At 38.0% G+C, this 17,037-nt stretch overlaps 1 protein-coding gene across 6 annotated transcripts in view; it reads left to right on the top strand.

Moving 5' to 3' along the window:
* BBS9 (Bardet-Biedl syndrome 9) overlaps positions 1-17,037 on the top strand; it is a 547,551-nt gene that overhangs the window by 411,910 nt on the left and 118,604 nt on the right. For all 6 annotated transcript variants that reach the window (XM_058445811.1, XM_058445798.1, XM_032758349.2 and 3 more), the window contains one exon: positions 7,056-7,238. In XM_058445811.1, coding sequence (XP_058301794.1) covers positions 7,056-7,238 — 183 coding nt within the window. The remainder of the gene's footprint in view (positions 1-7,055; positions 7,239-17,037) is intronic.

Below are 17,037 nucleotides of genomic sequence, written 5' to 3'. Positions count from 1 at the left end.
GCCACAATTACCATAGTCTAATTTTAGAACATTTTAACCCCTCCTAAAAGAAACTGAACACCCATTAGCTGTCACTTCCCATTCCTCCTATTTACCACCCATCCCCAGCCCTAAGCAACTGTTAATCTACTTTCTGTGTTTATAGATTTACCTATTCTGGATATTTTATATAAATGGAATCATACAATTTGTGTTCCTTTGTCATAGGCTTCTTTCGTTTAGCATAACATCTTCAAGATTCATCCATTTTGTAGCATGTATAAGTACTCTTTTTATGGCTGAATAATATTCCATTATATGAATATGCCACAATTTGTTTATTCATTTGTCTGTTGATGGACATTTGAGTTGTTTCTACGTTTTGGCTATTATAAGTAATGCTGCTATAACTATTCATGAGCAGGTTTTTAAATGGACATATATTTTCATTTCTCTTGGGCGTATACATAGAAGTGGAATTTCTAGGTCATATGGTAACTCTATGTTTAACTTTTTGAGGAGCTGCCAGCCTATTTAACACAACAGCTGTACTGTATTACATTTCCATCAGCAATGTACGTGGGTTCCAATTTTCTCCACATCCTTGCCAGCACTTGTTATTGTCCATCTTTTTACCTCTCTCATTTAATTTTCATAATCCTATGAATTAGCCAAATAAAAATATTCATAATGCTATTTTATAGGTAAAACCCCCAAGTCAACAAGAATCCTATTATGTGTGCAAATAGAGGGGAAGAAGTGGCATGGATAATTCAAAACACCACATCATCCAAAAGTAATTTAAAACTTTTTGAATCAGACACTTACAGCTATGCTGGATGTTAGAGATCATGTTTCCTACATTTTAAAGGTGATGAAACTACAGCCCAGAAAAGGGAAGTAAATTGATGAACACTGACATAAAGCTGCTTGGTAGCAAAGCCAGGACTAGAAGCTCTGTCTCCTTGGTTCCCAGGACATTATCTGTTCCAGCACAGCCTATTGCATTCTTCCCTAGGGGATGTATAAATTCATCCATATCATAGGAATGTCATTTTCTTAACTAATTCATCTATGCTGACCTTTTATTACAATAAACCTATCTGGTTTATTGTAATAAATATCAGGTATTGGGAGATCAGCAAAGCTGAAACCTCCGATTGGGGAGCTCCTGATAGAATTAGTTTCACACATTGCACATGATGAGACTGATATGCAGGCAGAAGGTTAATGCAAGCAGAAGGTTAATGCAGGCAGTGCTTCATAGTGACATTTCTTGGGTCAGATTGCTTGTATATGAATTCTGGCTCTACTGCTTACTGTTTGACAGTTTCTGTACTTCTCTGGTCTTATTTTTAAAATGGGAGCAATAATAGTATATACTTCACAGTATTGTTTTTATAATTAAATGAGATTATTTCTGGAAAGAGGTTAGCACAGTCCCTGGCTCCTAGATAGCCTTCAATAAATGTTGACAATTATTATTACAAAACATTAACCTGTTTGGACCACTGAAAATGTTGTAATGTGAGATTTTATAGAAAATAAATGAATCATCCCCTTGAAAAAAGTAGCTTCACTAAAGGAGTAGGCCTAGAAAATGTCTGTTTTCTAAAATCTTCATATTTTTGAGCTATATGGAACATAATAAAATTCTCCTTGTTAAGAAAAAAACCTTAGTATGTTAACTTCCCATTCTTACAAGTTATGAACTAATTTCCTTTATAATGTAACTTTGGGCAGTACCACAAAACTTTGTGCAGAAACCAGCCAATTCGAATTGACCTCATGTTTAAAGCTGCAACAATAGGAAAGCATAACTAAAGCACATATGCCTATCGTGGATGTGATATATTAGTAGTGTTCTTCCTAAGTATCTTTGCTTAAATATCAAGATGAAAATTCACTGGATTATTTTATGGGGCTGAATGTATAATTTGTATATTGGTTTATATTATGGGGCTGAATATATAATTTGTATATTGGTGTAGAAGAAAGGGCACCCAGTAGGAAATCAGAAGACAGGATTAGAATCCTAGCCCTTATCTTCCCTTATTTATGACCACAGGCAGTGTGTTCAGATGTCTGTAAGCTTCTGTTTCCTCATCAGGAAGTGGGGGGAGAGAGGGTCAGCAGTTCCTGTCTCAGAGGGTTGTCATGAGGACCACATGATCATCTGGGTATGACAGCCCTGCACACAGTGCCTGGCCCACAGTCAGGCCTCAGGAAATGACAACTAAATAGCAATGTAGTGTTTAGGCAATGGTAGTGCCACTCGTGAAATATGGAGGCAGATTCAACGGTAAGTTTAGGTGAAGAAATTGGACATGTCCGTGTTCACATAGTATGATTCATGTCTACTCTGCTGTTGCTGCTGCTGCTTTCCTGTAACCAATTTTAGAGCCTATCTTGGCAGCTGGAAGTATTTGGGATTAATTTCACACTCACTTTATGAGTTGAGCGTTTTCCTGCAAGCAGCTCCCTGGGCCTCTGCCTCATTACTTTGGCATCAACTGATATGGCAGTTGGACAGAGATGTCCTTTGGGGTCTCCATTTTATTTGGAAACCTTCAATTTGAAAAAGCAAAACAAAGGCCATCAACACATTGTGCTTGAAATCGTTAGCATTTATTATTTCCTAAAGCCCTCCCTTTCTGTAGTTCTGTTGAACACTAGGAAACACACATCTTGCTCAGGCAGTGATGCACCCTTAAAAATCGCTCTCCCTCAAATTTAAGTCCTAGCAGCTGGTTGGCCTCATTTCTCAGTTCCAGGTGAGTGGCAAGATCTTCTAGGCCTTGGTCTCAGAGATCTGAATCTTGATGGGTGTAGTTTTTCCAGCTCTTTTTACTATGTTAATTCTGTTAAATTCATTTGGCTCTTATGGGGAACACAGTAAACTTGGCTGTTACGTGTAAAACTAAATTGAGAACATGGAGAGCTGTTTAGTATTTCATGCTGGCCAGTAGGTCAGGAAGATTTTCCTTGGGGGTAATTTACATAAGGAATTGTTTATCCCATTTCTTTCCAGTTTCTGTGACCATTTGGGGATAGCAGACTCCTTCCACAATGGCACAGGAATATATCCAATGAGACTGAGACTTAGACGATGCTTCTGTCCAATTGATATATTTTGGGCCTTGCTCAGGAAAGATCCTGTGGCTTGGGCTGCTGTCTCACTGAGAAGTCATTCTTCCATAACAGCTGTGTTTAGCAAGTTGGGTGGGTCCATGAACTGACATGTTGTTGCATTTAGTGAGGATTTTCCCTTGATAGTGAGGAACGTGCGTAAAAGCGTCCTTTAAGTCCAGAAAATGCTCCAAATATTTGTTATGATCTGATAGCTGCTTAGAGTACAGCCTCCATTAAGTAACACCCACACTCAGAATACTCTGTGGCTCCCCAGTGCCTACAGAGTTAAGTGCATGTTTTCACTGTGACATTTTGATTCCTCTACAACAGTACCCAGCTTACCTTTTTAATGTCATCAAACACTGTCCCTAAACTGGCCTTATTCAGTATCTTTTTTTTTTTTTTGAGATGGAGTCTCACTCTGTCGCCAGGTTGGAGTGCAGTGGTGCAATCTCGGCTCACTGCAACCTCCGACTCCCTGGTTCAAGTGATTCTCCTGCCTCAGCCTCCTGAGTAGCTGGGACTACAGTCACGTGCCACCACACCCAGCTAAGTTTTGTATTTTTAGTAGAGGTGGCGTTTCACCATGTTGGCCAGGCTGGTCTCGAATGCCTGACTTTGTGATCTGCCCACCTCGGCCTCCCAAATTGCTGGGATTACAAGCGTGAGTCACCACGCCCAGCCCTCAATATCTATTTTTTAGGACACATTTCAGATACCTCTTCTCACTGGTGTGCTAGTAAATTGTTAACAAGAGGCTCTCTGGGGAAGAAGGGGAAGGGTAGGCAGCCTGACTTTGTAACATTTGTGGATTTTCATGTAGTAAATACTTCCACCATGGCTGATTTCAAGCTACCAATGTGAGGTCCCTGAATGCGGGTTGGGAAGAAATGTAAACCGTAGCCCATTGCAAAGTGTTTCCGACATATGGATACAATAGGCATAAATAACCTCAAGAGACTAGATAATAGTAGGAAGTAATGAATGTTGAGTATTTATTACCTTTGTTTTAAATGTAATTTTAAGTTTATGTGATTTAATTGTTAGTAATGGCCATGTGTAACAACTGGCTTGCAAAATTTCTGAAAACCGAACAATAGGTTCTTTCTCCTGATGTGGGAGGAGCTGACTGAGCTAGTTCTGGCATACCACTGCTTTTTTCTCTACCTCTTCCTTTCTAAGGCCCCCCTACACTCAGCTGGTAGTAGTATGCCCATCTTTGAACCTACAACATGCTTAAGGTCTAGAACAAAATTTGGAGTGAGACAGACTCCAGAGTTTGAATCCTGTTCTTTCATCTACTAGGTGATGGTCAGGCTGACTACTTATTTTGTGGATCCCAGTGCAAAATGAAAACGAGGGGCCCTTGTTCAAAAGGCAGGAAGAAAGGGCTGCTAAAACGACCACTAAAATAAAAAGCTTTTTCTTTTTTTCAGTACTCTCTCTTTCACAGCTTCTGATGGTATTTTCTTATTTTCTTTTTAGTAGCTAAGCAAGAAAAAACTGAAATTTCAAATAATTAGCATGAATTTTACCATTAATCGTTATATTAATGCAGTTTTAAATGCAAGTATGAGCATTTAACTCATGAGTGCACATGACTCCTCTGCGCATGTGCACGCTCTATTTCCCTATCAATTTTACTTACAAAACGCAAGCTCAAAAATAAAATTACTAGGAATTTCAAGGCAGAGACAGCAGAGCATTAAACAAGTTCGGGTCCGTCAAAGCTCGAGCACAGTTTGCACACCCTGCGGACAGTCCTGGGCAAATACCTTATATTTGCTGTGCCTCAGAGTTTTCACTTGTGAAAGAAAATGTCAACTAAGTCGCAGGGGAGATGTGAGGATTGAAGGCACTGATACCTGTATGGCACAGGGCAGAATTCTTGGCATGCGGCCTATGTTCAATTAATTGAAGGGATAGTTATTCACATAATAATCGCAACGTTAGTGGCATTCTCCTTTATAGCCTATAGAGTCTTCCTTATGTGGTCAATATTTGCCTCCTTGACCTATTTTCCTTTCTATTACAAACTCTTTGTAGGTGGAGATTAGATTGGTCACAATTGAATTCCCTACAATACTTCCCGCAAATTCTTGCACATATCTGGCATTCAGTGGGTGTTTATGACTTTGATCTTTGTATGATTTGGACTTTTTGACAATAAGCATCTGTGTCATAATGTGATGGCCCCACAATGAGGCTTAATTGGTAACATTCACAGGAAGAAAAAGAGTATAAACTCAGGCTTTAACAGGAGTCCGTTATAATCGTGGTGGGGTGGGGGAGGAACACGATTCCAGGTGTTTTGGTTTAAGGAAAGTGGGCTCTTTCCATCTCTTCGAGGGGACTTCTTGAAGTAATGGGGAAGGGATGAGTTCCAAGCTCCGTTTGAGTAAAAGAGGCCCCAGGGATATTAACTCTGGCCCACAGGAATCCGTCCCTTTGCTAACTTCTTTCACACTTACTTTCTGTTCTGCACAATTAGGACATTATTATAGTAATGTTTCTTCCCACTAATTGGCTGTGTATGTATGTTTTCTTTCCAACAAATTATAAGATCCTTGTGGACTGTAAGATATTTTGTGGTTCTTTTGAATGTAATTGGGAAGTAGCACAGTACTAGGCACATAGCAAGCAATGCACTTTACATTATGCTAGTCTTCGTTTAAACTCCAGCGCCTCTCTGTAGAGCTAAATGTGAATTGTAATTGCCTTTTATAACTCCTGCAAGCCCTCAGCCAAGTGGCAAAGAATCTCGGTCGCCCCAGTGATTTCAGGCAAGGACCTTCAGTTGCTCTGCCTACATCTCTTTTCCAGTATCTCCGAGACACTCTGAGGGCTGTTTCTGTACAGCCCCTCTCCCAACATGGAATTTTTGAGACCACACAGCTGTACATTCTACTTGTTTGAATGATGATTTTTTAACAAGCCCTTTGGGCCCATGTCAATAAACCATGAAATATCACCAAATGGATCATCTGCACGAGACTTCTGAAACTCATCTGAACTCCAGTCCCCCGAGCTGGTGGGGGCTTGTAGAAAGGAGCTCATATGGCCCTGGCTTTTGCTAATGCTGTTCTGGGGACTGTCAGATACCTTGAGCCTCTACGGCAGTCAGTTCATTACTTTTAATGAGCACAAAATTCACCAAGACATTAAACTAAAATAAAACACCAATGGGCAGTTTTGGATGTTTCATCCAATTGTTGCTTTAGTTCTTTTTTCCACAAAATTATTCAAAAAGATGAAAAAAAGTCAATTCTACTCACTCCTGCCAATTTTATCCTAAATAGATTTGGCATTGTAAAGCTAACACACCCAGAACTTTTTTTTTTTTTCTTTCAGGTCCCTGTGGGCTGGTGCCTGACATTTGTGTTAAAAATGACATTACTCAACTGGTCAAATGTTTGAACATTATCTACCTTTTAGATATAATAAAGAAATATTAGATATCTCAATATCATGTAGCATCTAAAGACTAATATTAGAGGAAAACGATGTTCTGAAAAAAGTGTAATGAAGTTATTTTGAACTATAAGGCAAATGCAGTTATTCTTCTGAGAATGTTTTAATTGACTAATTTATGTGGCTGGTAATAAAGGCCATGATAACATTATTAGAGGTTACTTATATTACCATATATTGAAGAAAGTCAATAGATGGCAAAGCAGACACTGAACACTGTCCCTGCTAAGCTTATTCTGTGGATATTTTCCACTTCTGACCATATGGATTTGGAATTACTGTGGGCTTTTTTTTTTTAGAGAAGGAAGTGAGCAGATGAATGATAACTCTTTTATTACTCAACATAGCTTGTGTTTGTGGAAGACAAAGTTCATCAAGTTGTCTTAAAGAAAAACAAAAGTGTGCCAGACGTAATTTGTTGAGGGCTCAAGAATTGTGAAATTATCCCTAACCAAAGCTTGTAATATCCGCAGGTAATTGCTCTAGCAGATGCAGTGGAGGAAAACCAAGGCAATCTGTTCCAGTCATTCACCAGGCTGAAGAGTGCCACCCATTTGGTGATTCTGCTGATCGGGCTATGGCAGAAGCTTAGTGCTGACCAGGTTGCTATTCTGGAAGCGGTATTTCTGCCGCTACAAGAAGACACTCAAGAATTGGTAAGGACCTGAAAGCCTATGGTGGGAACAGCCGGCATTATTGAAGTTTCGGCTTTAGGAAGATATCACATAGCTATCAGGTTTTCTAAGGTATCAAATAAGAGTTTGATTTTTTTACAAAAATGCTGTTTTCCTTGTCTTTAAACCGTAAGAAAAATGTCAAAGGCCTTTTTCTGTAGAGCTATTTTAAGAGTAGATATATAGTCAATTTTTATGTGGTCCAGTCTACTTTTTATGTGTTCTTCAATCACTTAGAAGCCAGGGAAACAGTCATTTCACAGTCTGGATGACAGCAGTAACCTTCAGATTAGCTAATCCTTTCCTTTTCCGCCAGAGAAAACACTTAGGCCATTTTCATTTGCTTAACCTTCTTAAATTTAAGTGTCACTTCAAAGGTTAGAGAGAATGGAGATAGCCTTGCTATAACTGATGTGAATAGTTCCTTACATTTATAGAGTTCTTTATGTGTAGTTTATAAACTCTTTTACCCTCAATCCTAGCATAGGCAGTTTAGAATGAAAAGAGAAAAATGAGGGTAGTATTTGGCATTTTCAGGAAAGGATTATTTAACTTAAAACATCTGAGATCCTTTGAATTGTAGAGGTATATATGACCACCACGGGCCGTTCTAGGGGACTTTTTGTGTGCTTTTATTGACAAAAAAAATACAAATCTCGGAAATTAGAGACCCTTGAACTTAGTTCTTCATATTGGATGAAAACGTTTCAAGGGGAAATAATTTCAAATCCATTTTAAAACCTAGATTTGAGAACTAAAAATAGTAATATTAAAACTAACAATTTTTTTGAGTGGTTATTAGGTACCAGGTGTTATTTTAAGTGTTTTGTAAGAATTATTTACTCTTAAGCACGGGCCAGTGAGGTAGTTAAAGTACTGTTTCCATCCCCGTTTTACCTATGGGAAAATTTAGGCTTTAAGATTTAAGTACTTTTCTGAAATCCTGGCTGTAGAGCCAGGATTGTATGTAATTTTGAAAACCACAGTTTTATCAGCTGAATTGAATTTTCTACAGTTAGGTCAGAGGATTGCCAGATTTTTTTTTAAAAAAAAGAAGCTATATTTTATGTGCTAACCAAAGTATTAATAAGTAAATTGGAAAAAGTTAGAATACACATTTTTGTTTAGTGGTGAATGATATATTATAAGGTGATTGACAAAATTGCAACTAAAATTGACCTTTGAGAAACTGGAAATGGAGACACAACTGTAATACTAGAAAATAAATAATGGTTAGGATTATATTAATAAGAATGATATCTGTCACTTATGAACTCAGATTTAGTAGTCAAACAGGTTTGGGTGACTTCAGTTATTGGTTCCACCACTTAGTGACAAAATCACGGTGGTTGTTTCTTAACTGTTCTAAATCTCTCTTCTGTAGCTGTAAGATGGAAACAATAATAGGACCTACCCAGTAAGTTGTAATAGGAATTAAATGAGATAATTAAATAGAGTGCTAAAGATTAGCAATCATTACTTGAAGTGATTTGTACATTTTATGTATATTATTTATTGTCCTCACTAAAGTTATGCAAGATCAGTTTTTTGTTTGTTTGTTTGTTTTTTCATTTTGAGATGGAGTCTTGCTCTGTTGACCAGACTGGAGTGCAATGGTGTGATCTCAGCTCACTGCAACCTCTGCCTCCTGGGTTCAAGCGATTCTCCTGCCTCAGCCTCCCGAGTAGCTGGGATTACAGGCGCGTGCCACCATGCCCAACTAATTGTTTTGCATTTCTCATAGAGACAGAGTTTCACTGTGTTGGCCAGGCTGATCTTGAACTCCTGACCTCAAGTGATCCGCCTGCCTCGGCTTCCCAAAGTACTGGGATTACAAGGCGTGAACCATCAAATCTGGCCCAGTCTTAGTAACTTTCCATGGTTATTTGTCCATCTCCACAACTACACTTAAGGAGAATGATAATATCTTATTCCTTTTTATATCGTCAGTACTTGGCACAGTGCCTGAGCACAGAGCAGTCAATATTTGTCGGGTAGATGAATGAAGGAAAGGGTGAAAACTAGCAAATGGTGACCTCGAAGAATAGATGCAGTGGATGTAATCTGGAGCATGAGGAAGCGGGTCAGGGCCAGCTATGTAATTTGCAAGGCCTAGTGCATAATGAAAACTTGAACCTCCTTGTTCAAAAAGTAGGGGAAAAGGTGCTAAAGTGCTGTTAAAACAGGTACTAAAAGCAAAGCTTTTTTCTTTCTGTGGTGTCTCTCCTGACTTGTCATGGCGTTTTTTATTTGCCATTTTATGTTCTAAGTAAGAAAAATAAAAAATTTAAATTGTTAGTGTGAGTTTTACCATTGTTCTTTGTAATGTGCAGTGCCTCTTTGAAATACAAATATGACAGCATTAGACTCATATGCAGAATCAACAAAATTACACAATTTATATTTTGTAGCTTGTACTTACACATATATTTGGTTCTTATAGAACTGTGGAATCACCAGACTTAACTTTTTATTTCATTTCTTGATATGTGCCTATCTTCCAGTGCTCTCTACCTTCAGCTTACTGATGAGAAAGGAAGGACTGAGAGGAAAAGGAACTATGTATCACTCTTTTTCTTTCCTTCTATGTTATCATTTTCACTGTAAGTGATTAGGTAATACAGGGGATGTAACAGGAGTAAGAAAAGATACAATGGGCTTCTTCAGTCATTCCTGTTGCTTTGAACTCTGTTGCCTTCCTTCTTTATTCAAAATATGTCTGGTTCTCATGGAAAGCCTCTCAGGGCTACCAGTGTCCCCACTTAATCAGTCTAGACATAACATGCCTTCCTTGTAGTTGCTTTGAGTCTCCCTGAACCCCTACTCATCATGGGGCCACAGAAATTCAGAGCTCATGGGGCCACATGTGAATGAGACAGAAAGGAGAAGGGGGGCATGCATACTGCATATATCTTCCCTTTTTATACACGTACTTCATTGCTCCATCAGAGTTCACTTAGGAAACACAAATTCAGAGGTAACATTATTAAAAATTTCAAGATGGTGACAACAAAACATTAAGCCAGGCAGGGCTGGTAGGTGGTCCTTCTGAGCATGAGCCCCTTTGTGACTGCAGAGCTTGAATGCTCATAAAGCTGGCCCTGAAGCATGGTTAGACTCAAAGGAAGACTTTCCTAGAAATAAATGTTCTAAATGTAGGAATTGATACCCAGAAGAGATTGTGGTATTTCTTAATTGAGAGATCTTTAAAAAGTCTTATTTGTCTGGGAATATATAAGCATGCTTATCCCTGTAGGCAGGTGAATGGACTTAGTCTCTCCTGAAAGCCCCTTTCTACCCTGCCTGTACATTCTCTGCTGTCGTAGCCCCCAAAACATGTAGAAGAAAGTTCTTTCAACTGTCTTCTGAATTCGGTGAGATTAGAAGGTATGTGTACTCATTATGTCTTTGGAGTCATTAATCAGACAAGACATTTGATAAAAACATAACTTGGAGAAGAATGAATCAAAAAAGACATTTTAATACTGCTTGTTATGCTCTTCATCTTTAATTAGGTTGTGGTATTCGCTTTGGACTTATACTGTTGAGACAGCTTATACATCTTGAGAAAAAAGGAATCCTTTTTCATTCTTTTAAGACATACGCATGCAGTATGTGGTTTTGACATGCTAGTTCACAATCCCCCACATTATGCCTTTAGACCTCACAAATAAATGTTATGTGATGGGTATCCCACTGAGATGTGAAAATGAAATATGCAAACCTGAAATAACTTGGAAGAAGCGTGAGGCAGGGAAGAAAGGACTCTCTTACCAGAATGTTGAAAATATATCCCATATTGAAGTTATTATGATACCACAAAAATCTGAATGTAATTTAGATGGTTTGGTTTAGGGTGGATGGCAGAGTACACGTGTGAGGGGGAAAACTTTAGACATGTGGACAACATTTTCAGAAGAGCCTCTCAGCTCAAGGTCACATGTCCCCACAAGTATTGAGAGGTAAAAGAAAGTGCTCAGAAGATGTTTTGTTTATGTTTCAGACAGCACTGTGTAATGATTTGTTGTTATTTTGATGGTATGTGTTAAAAGGCAGCCTAAATGCAATAGCCAGCTCTGGAGTATTTTCTCCCTAATGACATCAGGTTCACAATGCAAAAATATTTAGAATGTGCTATTGCTAATGAAAAGTAATGTTCTCCACACTATATTGTCAGTATTTTGTTTAAAATGCCATTTCATTTGGAACAGAATTAATCGTTGTCTGTGATCTGTCTCTTTAATAATGCCTTTCCATTTTTGTCACTCCTCAATACTATTTTGGGGCAAATAAATGCTGGTATATGTAAATTTTTAAAAGTGCTCAAAGTTATATGTGCCAGATGTGTTTTTGTGGGGATACCCCTTTTCGTGATAGAAGAACATTAAATATTCTATTTGGTGTCTCCTAAAAAAGCTCTTACACTTGGTTCCGTTTGATAACCTAGTATTGTCTCCACCATCTTCCTGTGATGATAAAGAAGTGTCACCCAAAATAATGTTCTAGCAGAGTATCAGAATGGGCAATTTTAAAATAAATAGTTTTCATATCTTTCATGTTAGGGGCTGGAGATATTTCAGGGTATTTGAATTCTCAATGCAGAATTTAAACATGTCTCGACTGACCCTCTGTCTGCCTGAAGTTCTATGGACAATACTGTATCTGCTAAGCTCAGTGAGGGCTGTGTTACTGGTTTGAGTCTGAGAGAGTGTTGAATTGTGGTATTACACACATCTCCCTCTAATCATGCTGCACAGAAGCCAAAAGATGCAAAACCATCCATACTTCAGGATGGCCTGATAGGACAAATCTCTTTACTCATTTATTCATTCAGTGAAGATCTTAGCGCATACTATGTTTTAGGCAGTGTTCTAGGCACATAGCATACCTCACTAAGCAAAACAGACTTAGAGCCAGTCCTCTGTGGATTTACTTTAACATTGCAAGCAAACATGCTAGTCCTGTGCTGCCTAATATGGTAGCCCCTTGCCATGTGAAATTTAAATAAAAAGAAATAAGAACACACTGGCTATATTTCATCTACCCAATAGCGACATGTGAATGAGTGGCTACCACATTGGATAGCCCAGATGTAGGGCATTTCCGTTATTGCAGAAAGTTCTGTTGCATAGCACTGTCAGTTGTCAAGAGAAAAAACATCTTATCAGTTGAGTTAACCACCTCAGCACATTTTAACACACTAATGAAATTAGGGTAGAATACTGACATTAAGTTATACCATGGTGTTTGCATTTGCAGTACTTATTTGTGGTATCCTAGGTTCAGCCTGTTCAGATGTGCAATAACCAGACACTTTTAGGAACAAGAAACTTCTCTGGGGAGATGTATGCATATAAGAGAGGCAAGAAGCTGGCACAAGTGCTGCTGTTCCTATTCCCCATGTGGCCTTGGTAAACCTTGTAACCATGATTAATTTTTTTCTGTTGAGCCTGCACGTGGTCTCAGAATCCTTTTGAATACAGCATCCTAGGTGGTCACTGTCACTTGGAGTTGGTATGTAGTTGAATCCTCTTTGCCCTTCCTGATCTCTGTACAAATCTGCTTCTCATTATCTTAGTAAACAGCTTAAACGACTAAGATTCATCCAGCTTATGGCAAGAGAACAAGGAGGAGCAGTTTTGATATTTCCCAAACTGCATGTATCAGATGTCTGTTCTAATATTCATTTATGCTCACCTGACTCCAGAGGAATCTCTAGTGAAAAGGGCAATAGTGCACTGGTTTGGGGACCTGATTGCATAGAATCCTAGAATTGGAAGGAATATTAGCACATTGTATAGCATTATGCCTGTTTCTTTTCTTTTAAAGTATGTTCAATGTCTTTACTAGATATTATCTATAATTTGAAGAAGGAAAGCTTTACTGTGTTCTTAAGGGTTTAATAGTTACCTTCCCTAGTACTGAACTTAAAAATCCCCTGGGAAAGTTAGGATGGAAATTTACATCAGTGGGGGAAGGAGACTTGGGCCTTCAGCTTTATTTTTTGATTGATTATCCCTTTTACAAACTGATATGGAAAGAGAAACTTACTTTTAACATGTTCAACATGGTTCATGTGAGAAAACAGATGTTTATAATAGGAAATGCTATTGTGTGGAGGGAATTATCAAAGCTCACTTACAAGGTTTAAAGACTTCTACGTCATAGGTCAGGTTTGATGTAAGGGCCATTGTGCTTGCTGTCTGGGTTGAGTGATGACTGCGATGGCTAATCATTGCCGTTGTTAATGACCTCTTCTTAAAAGGCAAACAGAAAGAGGAAGTCTGGTGTCAGTATTAAGTCTGCCTTTGTGACTGTTAAAGTATCATCCCAATTATAACTGTCTATGTGCAGAAAGTAAATATTTTGGTAATTCCCATGATCTTAGCCAGCAAGATAAACATGAAAGAACTAGTTTCATGTTATAATGACCACATATCCTGTGTTGCTGCTAGTGAGATGCAACTGATATTACTTAATTGTATAATATTCTGCCTCACTACAGTTGGATATGGTATATCTTAGAGCCTTTCTGATGGTTTTCTTGTTGTTTTGAAAAATTGAAATAGTTGAAATACTGTAGAATATAGTATAGGATAGAAGTCAAGTAGAATACAAAGCACAAGTTGTGATGTGTACTTTAAAAAACTTCCTTTACATCAAATATCGAATGGTGCTTTAATGGACACAGTTGGTATTTATGCATTTTAAAATGAGACTAAATAAACAAATAATTAATGGAAGGATCACTTTCTCTGTATGCCTTTTCAAATCCTCTGTGAAATAAAGTAGGATTTAAGTGTGAATAATGTAATAATTAAATTCAAACAATCACAGTGAGGAAAATAGTGATCATCATCAACTTCATAAAGCTTACCAATTTTATTCCTGGCTAGAGATGTGTTTATATTAATTTAGTTTTCTTAAAATACCTTTCCCTGACCTAGTTTGAGTCTACTAATTACAAAGAGATGATTTTGACCTTTCTGTGACAGTAAATTGTTGTAGAAACATATACGTGGAAATTGCTGGCCTTCCTTCCTTTAAAAGCAGCACGCCCGCTGTGCTGTGGACCACAACATGTGGCACTGTGTCTCCCTGCATCTCCGTGTTCAGTTCATCTCCCTGGCCCGCTGTTCATTTAGAAATCTTTCTGGAAAAGCCCCTTGGCTCAGGCCCTGTTTTTCCACCTGACTTTCTGTGTTGGCATCCAAAGTAGCCTTTTTGCCTGTGTCTCTGCATTGGTGTGCCCCTCACATCTTTGCTGGACTCACAGCCCAGTGCTCTCCCATCACACACCTGTGTACACACTTTACATGGCTCTTTTGGCCCCTGTTCAGATTGAACTCCAATGCCAGGCATTGAGGACCTTCAGTCACTTGGCTCTACCATATCTCATTTCTAAAGCTCATTTTATGTGACTCCCCGGCTACCCCCTTCATTCTGGGAAAGGTGAACCATGGGTACACAGCTTCTTCCATCAAGCCAGAGCGAAGAAGGATTTTTTCTTCACTTAAAATCGTGTCCCCTGTCTACCCATCCATCTATTCTCTATTCTCTTTAAGAAGTAAATCAACGTTCATTTCCTCCCTCTTTATTCCAGCTTCCCATTCTCTTATGAATTTCACTTGGATGGTGTGATGCAATTTATTTCTCATTAAGTACTCTAAAATTATTATATGTCCTTGTCCTATATTCTAATAAATATAAGGAAATATTCTTCTACATTCCCACAGAATTAAAGCAATTAAACATATAGTTGTATACAAGTATTTCTTGATACTCCATGTATTTTCATAATGTCTCACATAATTACAGATGCTTGTCCAACAACTGTGTAGTTTTTAATCATTTTTTTTGGAAAGGAAGTGTGCTACCTCTGTTTCCACACCCCTCCCCTTTTTCTAAGATATCTCAAATATTTTTGGGTTTTATAAGACAAAACCTGGTCTCTCCTGTACAGATGTTAAAAGATATATGATAGATTATAGTCAAACCACCATAAATAAATATTCACATACATGTTCATTCACATATCCTCATAATTCAAGTCAGTATACACAAAAATTTCCAATCTTAACGGTGATGAATACATACAAGTGAAAGTAACTGTTAGGTACACTTCACCTATATTGATTTAGCCAAATTTGTTAATATATAGTGCTGACAGACATATGGTGAAATTGACGTACCCACTTATTTCTGATATGGTCTTTCCTGAGAGTCCTCTAGGAAAATGTCAATCATAAAACTAATCTTATACTTGGCATCAGTCATCTAACTTAATGCACTAAAAGCAGTAAACTAAAATCTATTTGGTACCATAATGTTTACATTTAGAATTATGAAGCACTGAAAGCAACCTAAAAGCTAATAGTTGAAAAATATAAACTGTGGCATATCAGTTGAACAGAATTAGGTCAGACTGGGGTTCAAATCCCTTTTGGAACAAATACTTAACTAGCTCTGTGTCCTTAGCAAGTGGTGGAACTCATGGAGTCTTGGTTTCCTTATCTGTACAGTGGTGAACTAGACTATTCCCCAAGGACTGGTTCTGCTTTGGAGAGGTGAGAGTGGCCATTCGGATTTGATCTCAGGTTGCTTTCTTTTTATATTCTTACTGAACCAGTAAACAAACAGTACAGAAGGGGCACATGATATTAAGAAAGTTAATGAACGTGGTTCTTTAGTGCCTTTCTCATCAAGGGGTGACTGGAGTTTGATGGAAAACACTGTACAGAGTGAGGAAATGGCCATTTCTGAGGTGCTCAGAACCACAGGCTCACCCCTTTCACAGGGTTAGGATGGGAGCTGTTACAGGGGGAATTTCCTGTACTTTTAAAAATTTAAACAACGGAATCCAGCCTTCGTTAGCTTTGGGTACTGTAAATGATTTACTATAACATAAAAAACATCGAGTGAGAAAAATATAGAATAAGTTTTTTCTTCTTCAATAAGATATGCAAATATATATCCAAATTATATTGCTTACACAAAGTAACTAAAAATGACATTGCTTGTTTGGTCTCAATGAATTAAACCACACATTGAGTTTCCCTGGGGTATCTTCACTATCATTTCAGGTTCAGGGTTTTGGTTCTTAATTATTGATATCCTTTGGAAGACAATAATAATAACAACAATAATAATACAGTGGTGCTAAATGCTGTAAAAACTGCATTAGATGCATGACTCCATTTGGCATCTACTTTTCAAAGGTGTGCATGTTTCACGAGGACACTATGTATACATCTTAAGGCTTTGTAAGGACTAATTGAGATAATGTACATGAAGTTCCGAGTAATGGTGCCTGGCATGTGACAGGCATCCAAGAATTGGTAGTTATTATTGCCACTGTATGTCAACAATAAGATGCCATCTACTCTAAGTTATGGCATTGCTTTGTGGACGAATCAGGAAAAAAAACCAGACACTGCCAATTAAACTATGACGTAATAATTTTATCACTTAATTTTTTTATTACTGAAAGAGCTCTCAGACTTATTGAGACATAAATTTTATCATACATTACTCTTGTGCCTGAATAAGAAGAAAGATACAAGCAACATAAACTGAGTAAGGTATCCCTGGAACTTCTTCACATTCAAAGTTTGATCCCCCTAAATCATGACAGGTCATTAAACTACAGCTCATTGCTGTGTTTTTCCATGTAGCATTGTCCCGTGTACTATAAAGAGCATTGCTGATGCAGCATTTCTTGAATGTGCCACTGTTGCCTTCATGATTTCTTTTTTCTGAGCCTCTTATATCCTTTCAAAAA

Source organism: Hylobates moloch, unplaced genomic scaffold (genome assembly GCF_009828535.3).
Source record: "Hylobates moloch isolate HMO894 unplaced genomic scaffold, HMol_V3 SCAFFOLD_1, whole genome shotgun sequence".
Classification (NCBI taxonomy): Eukaryota; Metazoa; Chordata; class Mammalia; order Primates; family Hylobatidae; genus Hylobates; species Hylobates moloch.
Note: the sequence above shows the minus strand (reverse complement) of the source record. Positions and strands in the feature narration are given on the sequence as shown.